The 13,113-nt window shown below is 40.7% G+C and overlaps 1 protein-coding gene across 14 annotated transcripts in view; it reads right to left on the bottom strand.

Moving 5' to 3' along the window:
• Dlgap1 (DLG associated protein 1) overlaps positions 1-13,113 on the bottom strand; it is a 362,352-nt gene that overhangs the window by 121,786 nt on the left and 227,453 nt on the right. For 6 of the 14 annotated variants that reach the window (XM_027942933.3, XM_027942936.3, XM_071602436.1 and 3 more), the window contains one exon: positions 9,595-9,624. The exons of the other annotated variants lie outside the window; for them this stretch is intronic. In XM_027942933.3, the coding sequence (XP_027798734.2) occupies positions 9,595-9,624 (30 nt within the window). The remainder of the gene's footprint in view (positions 1-9,594; positions 9,625-13,113) is intronic. 14 annotated transcript variants of the gene reach the window in all.

Genomic DNA, 13,113 nt, shown 5'->3' on the forward strand with positions numbered 1-13,113 from the left:
AGTATAGAACCTTCTAGTATCTGTCTTTTTCTATACACCCTGCAGTGTTGCTATGTAGTATCAGAGTTAATCTGTCCTTCCATGTTCTATGTTCCATGCATCCTTTGCATCATGACTGCTTTGGGGACATTAAGTAAAATAAAAGTTACTTGAACATAAGTCCTGTCATACCAGAACAGTGGATTTGCTTCCTGAGATGGACAAAATATGATCATGTCCTGGGAGGCACAGATCAAGATGGTGCCAGGTTTCATTACACTACTCAGAATTGTTGTGCAACTTATGAGATGTTTATTTCTGGAATTTTCCATTAAATATTTTTATACGATGGTTATAGGTAACTGGAACTGCAGAAAGCAAAACCACAGATAAAGGGGGACTATGGTAGTTTCTGCTTCCCTGACCTGACACCCGCAGTGGCTTCTGCCTGTAGTTGTCAACCCCCTTACCCCCAGTTTTTTTGGCAGTGCTGGGGATTGAACCAAAGCCTCACTCATGCTAGAGGGGTGCTCTACCGCTGAGCTACACCCCCAGCCCTGCCAGCCTCTCTATACTTGGCGAGTTTCTACTGATCCTCTATCACTGCTCTCACCTCCCCTGGGAATCCTTCCTGGGTTATTCACACAGTCCCTTATCCATACTGTCCCTGTGCTTTCTCAGTCTTCAGAAGCTGTCTCTCATACCTCACCCTCACTAATTATAGATTTTTGTTTTCCCAAGAGATCAAATCAGAACACACTTCCAGAGATGACACAGTGACTGGGTCTACACGAGTTATCTTGAGTATATTTTCATATGTCTTAAATTACTTTTATGTCTTATTAAGGTAACTGTCTTTTCCTAAGAACAAAATTGGACAGTCACAAAGTGGGTCTCAAAATGTGTCTGATTATGTAATTGGCAGGTGAGATACTCTGCCCTTTTGATTACTATGTGAACTGTTTAGTACCTAAGCACTCTATATAGATAGACAATTCACTATACCTATCAACATTGTCTCATTTTATTTAATTCTTTTAATACAGGGATTGAACATAAGGCCTTAACTACTGAGCCACATCCCTAACCCTTTTTATTTTTTCATTTTGATACAGAGTCTTGCTAAGTTGTTTAGGGCCTCAGCAACTTAGTGAGGCTGGCCTTGAACTTGTGATCCTCCTGCCTCAGCTTCCTGAGCTGCTGGGATTACTGGCATGTACCACCATGCCTGGTTGAAGTACTAAATAGCTTTATTCCCATTTTGCAGATGAGGAAAGTGTGGTTCAGAAATTAACTCACTTTTTTGGTGGGGGGGGGTGGTTAGGGAATTAAATCCAAGGGTGCTCTACCACTGAGCTGCATCCCTACCCCTTTTTATTTTCTGTCTTGAGATAGTGTCTCATTAAGTTGTCCAGGCTGGCCTTGAATTTTTGATTCTCATGCCTCAGCCTCCCTAGTTACTGGGATCACAGGTGTGTACCACCACCTGGCTGAGAGTAACTCACAGGAGTTTCTGACTAGGAAGCCTGAAACTTAGAATGCGGTTTCCACTATTTTATACTTTCCTCCAATATACTGTGTTCCAAATTCAATTTTAGGAGTTGATGTTTGAGGAAGGCAGCCATTTATAAAATCAATCATGGCAGACAGAGGGATTCAAAGGAAGTAAAACTTGCTTCTATGTGTTACAGTTTCAAGAAACACCGTACTAAGTAGCAATGCCCCCAGTCATTTTCAGTCTTCACTTAAGTATATGTGTTGGTAAAAACTAGGAAATCTCTGAAAAATCTTATTTTCAAAACATTTCACATCCATAAAAAGCTTTTAGAACGGCAGCTGATTTTGCATGTCATTCACATATTATTATAAAAATGCTTTGGCTTCTTAGTGAAACCAAACAAAACCCACAATGTATATACAGCTGTGGCAATATTTAGACATGCAAGCATCTTAGCTGAATACCAAATGTACACAAGAATCAACACAAAAATGGATTTTACAGTTAACTTTAACGGATGTGATAGTTTAAGAGAGTGTGACTTCCAGGGTCATACCCCAAGCCATGGCATCAAGTGATTTCAGTGGTTGTCACAATTATGGCCAGTTCCAAAGTTAACAGGAAGGTTGGACTACACTTTTAGATAGAAAATGTAAAAGCCAGAGTTTGGGATTGAAATGCTAGATATGATATTACTATGAAGTTGGCTTCAAAGTCTGCTAATTAGAGCATTATTCTTAAAACCTGGTTTCTTCTTATGCAACCTAATAGAATTGGTTGTTCTTTTAGAGTAAAAGTTTTGTTTACACTGAAAACCTCTAGTAAACTGATAATAAAAACAAATATGCAGATACCAAAATATGCACTCTGAAAATAAATCAATGAGTAAAAATGGAAGATTTCCTCTACAGTTTGTCTTTGGTTTATTTCCTGCTCCAGGGAGTATGGTAAAGGGCAGCTTGTGTTTTGAGGGTGGAAACTGTTTTCTGGTTTATGCTAATTTGTTGCTAGTGCTGAAGGTTGCTTATTCAGCACCGATTTTATTAGTTTTAGGTGATACAAGTTCACAGATTTATGAAAAGATTCTCCCTGTTTAGCTGTAGTTATGTTCACTTCAATTCTCCTTTTTCCATTTATTTATTTTTTCTTCCTGGTACTGGCAATTGAACCTAAGAGCACTCTACCACTGAGCTAAATACCCAGACCTTTTTATTTTTTATTTGGAGACAGAGTCTTGCTAATTTTTTGAGGCTGTCCTTGAATTTTCAATACTCCTGCTTCAGCCTCTGAGCTGCTTGGATTATAGACATGTGCCACAGTGCCCAGCTGGTTTTCCATATTCTTTTTTTTTTTTTTTCCCCATACCAGGGATTGAACCTGGGGGGTGCTTAACCACTGAGACAAATCCCCAACCCCGTTTTAAAATTTTATTGAGAGACAGGGTCTTGCTAAGTTTCTTAGGGTCTATCTAAATTGCTGAGGTTGGCTTTGAACTTGTGATCCTCCTGCCTCAGCCTTCTGAGTTGCGGGGATTACATTGTGTGCCACCATGCCTGGCTTGTTTTCTGTATTTTTGTTGAGGGAAGTAGTGACAGACGTCATGCTCATGACCACTGTGGAAGTATGAACCACTTTTTAAATAAAACATTGTTAGTATCAGTGAGATCGTTTTTTAACTACTGCTTTGTTGCACTATCCTGAAAACCCTCCTCTCTCCCAATCTCCTGGACTGGAAGAGCAGGTAAGGTGACAAATTTCTTGGATCTGAATACTAAACTGGGCTAGTTGGTGCCTGGATTCTGGGACAGCTGCTTTCCTCTACACAGAGATGCTGTGATTACCAAGGTGATCAGGAGTTGTATTCCACATGAGGAGCTACATGAGGATCACCTAAGTTCTCTCAAGGGAGAAAAGCTAGGGTTCAGGCTACCTAGTCTTGTCTATGGCTCTGCCCAAAGAGAAAAGTTTGATAGTGTGCTACAACATAATCCTAGTGGGACCAATCATTTGTTTGCTATATCTCTGGACACTGGAAAGAGGGAGCAGGGCCAGGAGAGCAGTGGAGAAAGCGACAGTGGAAAAGAGCAAAAAGAGCTTAGTGTGCACCCACTGCACTCCACACACCATGTTCAGTCTTACAGCTGCTCTGAGAAACAGCTAGCTCCATTTCATGGATGAGGATGCTGAAGCAAATAGCAGCTATTTGCCAGACTCATTCAGTCCATGGTTGGTTTTCTGTTGTCTGCAGGCCTCCTGCATGTTTTCTACTACAGGGTGAAGAGATCCAGGGAAGAATAGGAAAAGAGAAATTTTAAACAAAACGAACAGAACAAAACAAAAACCCAAACTGGGACAGAGCTGTGAAATGCTGCCAATGGCCATCCAATCTGCAGGGGGGACATCACCCAGAAAGACTACGGACCAGATGAACCTTGGCATTGTTCCACCATTTTTTTCCAGTTTCTGGGCCACATGGCTCCATGTTTGCCATTTCAGGAAGGTCCTAGTCTTAGGAAGCTACAGTGGACCCTCCATATCCTCAGGTTCCACATCTGTGGATTTAATGAATGGTGAATTGAAATGTGTGTGCGCGAGAGTGTGTGCATGTGCTATAATGCGCGTGCACACACACTTCAATGTTTAGAAATGAATGTGCTGGGGATTGAACCCAGGGGTGTGTAATCACTGAGCCACATGCCCCAGATCTTCTTTATATTTTAATTAGAGATAGGGTCTCACTGAGTTGCTCAGGGCCTCAGTAAGTTGCTGAGGCTGGCTTTGAACTTGCAATCCTCCTGTCTCAGCCTCCTGAGCCACTGGGATTACAGGCATGCACCACCACACCTGGCTATATCACAGATTTGAGTATCCAGGAATTTTGCTATCTAATAGATACCAAATGGATACTGAGGGATGATCATATCTGATAAATTCTCAATTCTTCCAGGAATGTTATTACTTATTTAGTTTTATTTTTGTTATTTATTTTTGCAGCAGTGGGGGATGGAACCCAGGGCCTCATGCATGCCAAGTAAGCGCTCTACCAAGTGAGCTACACCCCCAACCCCTGAAATTACAATTTAATAGGAAAATATTAGCAAAAGCCTAAGACAAGTTCTGTGAAAATGCACTCGAGAAGAAAGCATTTATTTGTTTAGTGTTCCAGCTTTTAGGTTACCCTTATAAGCAGGAAGTCTGGGTTTCTTTGCAGAAACAAGTTTCTTGAGTCTTGTTTTCAGTTTCCACAATATTCCTTTTTATGTTCCTGACACTGCTGCCTTTCACTTGGGTGGAAGGGAGGAATTCCTTCCTGGGAGACAGCCCTACCCTATCTCGGTCAGCTCTCTGGCTTGAAGATCTGCAAAGATGTTTTGATTTTCAGTAGTAAAAACGTCAAAACTTCATTCTAAATTTACCACTAGAAGCAGGCCCATCAGCTATATGGATCTACCACAGTCTACCCTGACACACTGAGCAGATGGCTTTGCTCAAAAAAAAAAAAAAAAAGACATGATGACAAGAGCAAAATTTATCTATGGAAGGAACAACATCAGTATTTTTTGTCATAATGTTTGAAAAATGTTAACTTTATCTGGGGGATTTCTGGATATACTGCATGTCATGTTACGGAAAATAGATTTTTTTGTTGTTGTTTTTTGGTACCCATTCCCAGCCCTTTTTATTTGAGACAGGGTCTATGTTGCTAAGGGCCTCATTAAGTTGCTGAGTCTGGCCTTGAACTTGTGATCTCCTGCCTCAGCCTCTGGAGTTGCTGGGATTATAGGCATGCACTACCACAACCAATTATTTTGTTTATACTTGAGGAATCTTTTCTTTTGGTGTATCAGGGACCATGAGGCCACAGGAAACATGACTTTGGATATGACAATTGTCCAAAGTTCCCTGCTCTGATGGGATTGTGACTCAGGAGCCATTACTGATGAACCAAAAAGGTCATTTAAAAATATCTAAACAGGGGTCTGGGGTGGTGGCTTAGTGGTAGAGGCTCAGTGGTAGAGCGCTTGCCTAGCATGTGTGAGGCACTGGGTTTGATTCTCAGCACCACATATAAATAAATAAAGTTCTATCAACAACTAAAAACATAAAATTAAATTTTAAAAAATTATCTAAACAGAATGGAATCACAAGTAGGAAAAAGGAAGAGAACTTCCACATGTCCATGGGAGGTTTTGTTTATAAAATCAACACTGTCCATTATGGACACATAGATAGGTTTTCTGGCAGCTCTCATAAGCTTCTCTTTGACTGCCTGACTGAAGTCCCCTTCATCTCTAGGCAAGGTGGAAGTGAAGGAGAAAACGGGCTTGGAGAGCTCATGTTATCATCCAACCCATTTCCTTAGGCTCATCTTTCAGTTTTTTTTTTTTTCTCTTTTTCTTTTTTTGGTATCAGGGATTGAAACCAAGGGCTCTTAACCACGGAGACACATTCCTAGCCCCTTTTATGTTTTATTTTGAGACAGGTCTTGTTAAATTGCTCAGGGCCTCACTAAGTTGCTGAGGCTGGCTTTGAACTCACAATCCTCCTGCCACAACCTCCCAAGCCGCTGGAATGACAGGCGTGTGCCACCGGGCCTGGCTTGTTCCTATTTTTAAAGAACTGAGGCTTTTCCTGTAGAGTCAAACTTCATTTTTTCTTAGGGCTTTAAAAGAATTTGATGTCATTTTGGAGTCTGGGAGTCTCACCTACAAGGCATCAGCAGGGTGCCTTTGAGGGGAGCCTCATAACAACATACCCACTATCAGTAGCCACGGTTTACAGCAGCCTCCCTCAGCCGCTTCCCATCTTGTCTGGCTCTGAGGCTGTTTCCCAGAATGCCCAGCGCTTCCCGGAAGTCTAAATGCTCCCTGCTGATTGGACAAAGAGCTCACAGGGGCTGGACTTCCTCCCCTCCAAGAAATGGTTGCCTGTGGGATGTGAAAGCAATTCTGACTCAGGCCTCAATTGAGTTCTCCACTTACCCTGATAAGGGGGTCCTCTGATTCTACATGTGGAAGTATATGCAACCCCACCCACCCTGCCACCTTCTCTCAGCTCCAGTTTTAAGACAGAAAATCCCTTTTAAGAAGATTACTTTGAAGATTCTGTTCTAGAATTCTTCCCATGGATGTTTTTTTCTCTCCATGTCATTGCTCCAACTATCTCCCCTTCCCCCCAAACGGCTTGGAACTAATCTAAAATTAGAGGTGAGAGTTAATCAGTATTAATGATAAGACTTTGCAGTTATTTTTTTCAAAATAATAAACATGATATAAAATATAAAACATTATAAAACAACTAATAAATAATAATTAATTAATGATTAACTTATTTCCTGTTCAAATATCTTCACTGCAAAATATTTGAACCCTGTTGTGTTTTTGTTGAAGTACAACAATTTTAAGCCTTTCAAATGACATCTCGCTTTTAACCTTACCATGACTGTGATCAACGTGGCTTTTTCTTTAGGCTCAATGAAGATGAAAGATGTGGAAGGAGGCACCCCTGCTTTAGAGAGAGGGAAGATACCAAACTACTTGACAAATTCTCCATAGGAAATACCAAGTGGAATCTTTGTTGACTTTTATGATTTTCAGAGGTGTTTTTTTTTTTTTTTTAAGAAAAGAAAAACCTACCTAAAACTTGAATGCTATTTTTACAGTTCTAGAGTAATCCAAAACAGTCATTTTTAAAGTAAAGAGGTTTCATTCTTGGCAATGGCTGCCTTCCACAGATGTGCATGCTCCTTGACAAGATCAGAGAATCAGGAAGCTGCCTTCCACAGACATAGAGTATATAATAGAGTAATATAGGAATTGAGTAAGTACAGTAATTAGCTGAGCAGTTAGCCTGAGGTTTGATTGCTCATCCAGAGATAGTGCTCTAGACACACATTCCACTGAGCATGCTCGCCAGAGTCTCACATTCTAGTAGAAGCACTGAGAATGCATGCACTGAATACACACACCCCATCCCAAAACTGTGCCCCAAACCACCACTGCACACATATATTCTACACAGTTATAACACAGCATGCTCCCAAGCCTTCAAGCTTTGACACCCTCAGCCAATAAGCTGCCAAAAAGATGCTTAAGCAGCAAGTTGCCCTGACCTCTACTAACCAGGGACTCTTTCTTTAAATCCTCAGGGACTTGGAAAAGGTCAAGAGGGAGGCAGCCAGAGGCTGTGGGGCATTTCTCTGGGAAGTCATATCTGCTCTCATTTTTCCTTAATCTAATGTTCTCTTGGCTTTCTGACTTTTTATTTATTTATTTAGGTACCAGGGATTGAACCCAGGGGCGCTTAACCACTGAGCCACATCCCCAGCCCGCTCCCCCCGCTTTTTTTTATACAGAGTCTTGTGTTTTTTTTTTAAAAAAAAAAAAACATAATAATTGGTTTGTTTTTATGTTCTTTTGTTGCAAGTGGAATAGTGTGCTTAATCCAAGCAGGCAAAGTAAAGCTATGACTTCAAAGCTGTTCCTTGATAAAACATTAAAACAGCCCAGGGTGGACCAACTGTTATCTGTAATTCTACAGATAATTAACAAATGTGGAGCTGAAGTTGCCACTGGGAGTTTGGGCAGGCAAGGTCAGTTCTTGCTCCTGCTAGATTTCCACGACTCTTCCATTAGGCAGACCATGGGAGAGTCTTTCAATAAAATTCCATTTTGATGTACAGAGAGAACTTGAATTTCTGCTTGGCCTAGCAGAAACAAGCTCTCTCTCTATCCTCATCTCTTTCTACCTTGAAACACCACTATCTGTACCTCCTTTTCCTTCTCCTTTTTTTTTTTTTTAATAGTGCAAGGGGTAGAACCCAGAGCCTCTCACATGCTAAGTGTGGGCTGTGCCACTGAATGACATCCCCATCCCTTATGGTATTTTTTAGTCTAGAGCAGCAGCATATTTTCAGCCATGAATGTAAAAATATTGCCTTTGCAACTTGATTTTGTAGACTGTGATGGTACTCCACTTTGGATTTGTGGATTCCATGAATACATTGCTGAGCTCTTCTCTCATCTTTCAACCTTCAAACTTCAGCACTCAGAATCCCTTGGCTTGAGTCTAGCCATTGGCTTCAGCACATCAACCCCCTTGCAGGTTTTCCACTCCCCATTTCCATGGGCTGCTCATTCATCAAGGTACATCTTCTTTCAAGTTGGAAAACTTACCCGAAAGCCCCCACCTCTTCCAAGCAGTCTGCCCTGATTAAGCGAGGATGAATACACCCCTAAAGCATGCACAATACACTCCTGATAAACGAGAAAACACACACACACGCACACACGCACACACACACAACACGCATATACCAAAACAAACACAGAAACTCACAGAAAGAGGAAATTACACATTTTCTGCCTTTCTGATTGTAAAGTCCCTAGGAAGGTAAGGAGATCAATTGTATTTCAATAACCAATTAATTATTGCAGATAATGAGATATTTTTACCAGTTAGGGGAATTATTCAGCAAAATGCCCTGATGTGTGGTCTGTTTCCTGTTTTCTTGAAATCCCTCTTCCTCCTCAGGTTCTCTAGTGCATTGGTAAAGGGAACTGCCACTCACCAACTAGACAACACTTGTCTTGTGGATCAACTGCCCAGAAAAACCAATCCTGAGATTAGCAAATGCCCTCACTATCTAGTTTTCTTATTGTGAAGCCTTAACAACGCTTGCACATATTTTCTGGAAAATACGTCTGTTACATGGGAATAAAAGGCCAAGGCTTTCCTAGACAAGGAAGGCCTGGCTGAAAGGGCCAGGGCAAAGCTTCCTGATGTAACTCTACATTCAGCCTCCAATAAGGCCATTGGAGAGCCAGGGCGTCCCTGAGGAGCACTGGATCAGAGGCTATCACACAAGGGAATACAAATAGACATATATGCTTTCGAAATGCCACCACCCTCTTAGGGCAGTGTTAACGCCACTTGTGGAGGGCCAAGAGACTTGTGGCATAACATGACCAGAACGAGGAGAAACACAGATGGAATGGCGACAGTTGGCAATTCGAACATGGCGTCAAACACCACTGCCACGGAAGCTTGCTAGCTACAGGCCACGCTGTGCAACCTTGAAGCAAAACATTATCGATTTTGTGGTTTTAAAAACGTACCTTCAACTGCAGAACTCAGTTTTATGACACCTTGAATAAAAACAAAAAGCGGCAGTTATATAATGGACCCAAATTGCTTTTTCTCCACTCTTTGCATGATACACACATACATCAGAACTGGATTTTTCATTGGCCTTTTGAGATTTTTTTTTTTTTTTTTTTTTTTTGGTACTGGGGATTTAAACCAGGGGTGCTTAACCACTGAGCCATATCCCCAGGCCCCACCTTTTTTTCCATGTTTTGAGACAGGAGCTCACTAAGTTGCTTAGGGCCTCACTAAGTTGTTGAGGCTGGCTTTGAATTTTCGATCCTCCTGCCTCAGCCTCCCAAACCACAGGGAGTACAGGCATGTGCCACCATACCTGGCTTGAGATCTTAGTTGAACAACTATCTACTTCACAAATGATTTTTTTTTTTTTTCTCCTTGGTTAGAACACATAGCTGTCTTCATTGTCCATTTGGGGGAATTTTTCATTGAATAAGGGATCTGGTATATTTGTGGATAAGATACAGACCTTGATTATTTCTGTGTATTATTTCTGGGTTATGGATTTATAAAACTTCACACAGTAGGAAACCAGGGTCTGATACTTCTAATTTAACACTAGGTATAGAGATCATCTGTGCACCTTGAGACAGAGTTTGTGTTGAAATATGTATCAGGTGATTAAAAACCATTATGCAAGCCAGGCATGATGGCACACGACAGTAATCCCAGCGGCTCTGGAGGCTGACGCAAGAGGATCGCAAGTTCAAAGCCAGCCTCAGCAAAAGCGAGGCATTTTTAAGCAACTCAGTGAGACCCTGTCTCCAAATAAAATACAGAATAGGATTGGGGATGTGGCTCTGTGGTTGAGTGTCCCTGAGTTCAATCCCCCCGTACCTAAGAAAAACAAAACAAAAAAACCATGGTGCAATCTTGTAATTTCCTTCACTGGGGTGGTTGGGTTAGAAGCCATTTTTTTGGATGAAGGGGTTCAACTTTTGGCTCCCTGCAGATTAGATAGTGATCAGTCTACCTGAGCAGGTCAAGTTATTCATGAAGCAAGTAAATATTACCCTTGACTTGACCGTCATGTGCCTTGTCAATGAATTTAAAGGCAAAAATATTAAGCTAAGGTGAATTACAGGTGGTGCAATAATTTTATTGAAAAAACACTTTTTGTAAGTCATAGCCATAAATAAATAATGTTCTTCAGTTTCTATGCCATATCCATGATTCTTTAGGCTCAGTAGAAATGTCTGTATATCATTTTGTTGAAATTCTGGTTCTTTCCAGCTGGAGGAGTTTCTAATTTAAATGGCAACAAAACATTTTAACACCACTAAACCAAATTAGTACCAGCAAGAATACTCACTGATTTTAGCAGATTATGTTCATATAAAGGCAATTTTGGTATCCATTATGACTTCCTAAAAAAGCTGCTTTTAATTTACCTGCTGAACTTCATCTTTCTTGAAGAGCTGATGCTGCCTGGTTAATGTCTAACAAGGGCCTTCCCAGAGGAAAAAGTGTGCACCTCTGTGTACATGTGTTGATTATAAGTTTTCCTAGAGCATATAATCCATAAATAATAGTAAATGGTAAAATGTATTCTTTTTTTTTTTTGGTACTGGGAATTGGATCCAGGGTCACTCAACCACTGAGCCACATCCTAGTCCTATTTTGCATTATATACTTTTTTTTTTTTTTTGTCTTGGTATCAAGGATTTGAACCCAGGGTGCGTAACTGCTGAGCCACATTTCTAAGCCACCCTCCTCCCCGCTTTTTATGTTTTATTTTGAGATAGGGTCTTGCTAAGTTGTAGAGTCTCACTAAATTGCTTGTGATTCTCCTGCCTCAGTCTCCTGGGCCACCAGGATTACAGGTATGTGCCATCACACCTGGTTATTACGTACATTTTTAATGTTAATTATATTACTTTTTTGGAGGGGGGTACTGGGTTTGAACACAGGGTGCTTTGCCTCTGAGCTACAATCCCCAGTTCTTTTCAAATTATTTTTAAAATTTTGAGGCACGGTATCTTTAAATTGCTGAGGCTGCCCTCAAACTTGCAATCCTCCTTCCTCAAGTCTCCTAAATTGCTGGGATTACAAGTGTTCACCAGTTTGCCTGGCAATTTTCATTGCATATTTTATGCAATCTACTGTTATTCTGTTCTTCACCTATATATAAATTATTTTTTTTCAATTAAAATCTCTATCAGCTTCAAGACTATGTAAATACCCTCACCATGAATACCCCTCCCTGAACGTGGAGCTGTTAAGAGAAATGCACCAGCCACAGAGCTGTGTAGCCCTTACACCACACAGGCACAGCAAATGTAAAGAATGTCAAGAGTAGGCTGGTCCTGGTACTGGAGGTAGTGGTGCATGCCTGTAATCCCAGCCAGTTGGGAACCTGAGGCAGAAAGATCACTAGTATGAGACCAGCCTCAGCAATGTAGTGAGGTCCAGTATTAAAAAAAAAAAAAAAAAAAGTAGTGAAGTGGAAGAAAAAGTAGTCAAGTCATTAGGAAGTAAAAAGTCCTACATTTTTACTTATCTTTCTCTGGTTTTGCTTGGCTTCGGAGCTGGGGAACTGAAAACAGTGCCTAAGCATGCAAAGTTCACATTCTACCATTGAGCTACATCCTTAGCCCTTATCTTTTAAACAATATAATTCATTGTAAGTGTACACAATTTAATTGTTAACAATGAGCTCAAGTCTGTATGAACCAGTTTTAGGGCACTACTGTCATAACTGATGTTTCTTCCCACTCAGGTCCAGGAAAAAAAATCTTGAACTTCAGAATACTGAAATGGGGTCATGAAAGGGGTTCTAATTAAATTGAAGAAGCCAAATGGGGGTAAATTTGGCACTTGCTTTTATTTTGCAGTAATTCCCAAAGCTCCTAAAACTATCATATACAAAAAAAAAAAAAAAATACTGTGTATACTCCACCCTTTAAGTAGAAGTCATTGATAATCAAGTAAGAACAAGACTAAAGGGATCTGACTTTTTTTGGGGTGAGGGTGGGGGTGGTTACTGGGGATTTAACCCAGGGGCACTTTGCCACTGAGCTGCATCCCTAGCTCAGGGTCTCACTAAGTTTTAAGGCTTCACTAAATTGTTGAGGCTGGCTTCAAACTTGTGATCTTCCTGCCTCATCCTTCCAAATCACTGGGATTATAGGCATACACCACAATGCCTGTGGTGGGATTTGAATTTTTTTTTAGCAGGCAAAAGGCAAAATCAGATCTGAGTAACATACTTATTGAAGAAATGATCCACTATCTTTTCAAACTGTTGAATCTTTATGTTTAGAACACTAATTTTCTTCTAGTCATATTCATTTTGTGTATAACCATGAAATAACCATATTCATGTTTTTTTAATTTAATTTTTAGTTACAAGTGGACACAATATCTTCATATTTATATTTATGTGGTGCTGAGGATTGAACCCAGTGCCTCATGCATCCTAGGCAAGTGCTCTACCTCTGAGCCACAACCCTGGCCCCCATATTCATATTTGT

The sequence above is a fragment of the Marmota flaviventris genome, chromosome 16 (genome assembly GCF_047511675.1).
Source record: "Marmota flaviventris isolate mMarFla1 chromosome 16, mMarFla1.hap1, whole genome shotgun sequence".
Classification (NCBI taxonomy): domain Eukaryota; kingdom Metazoa; phylum Chordata; class Mammalia; order Rodentia; family Sciuridae; genus Marmota; species Marmota flaviventris.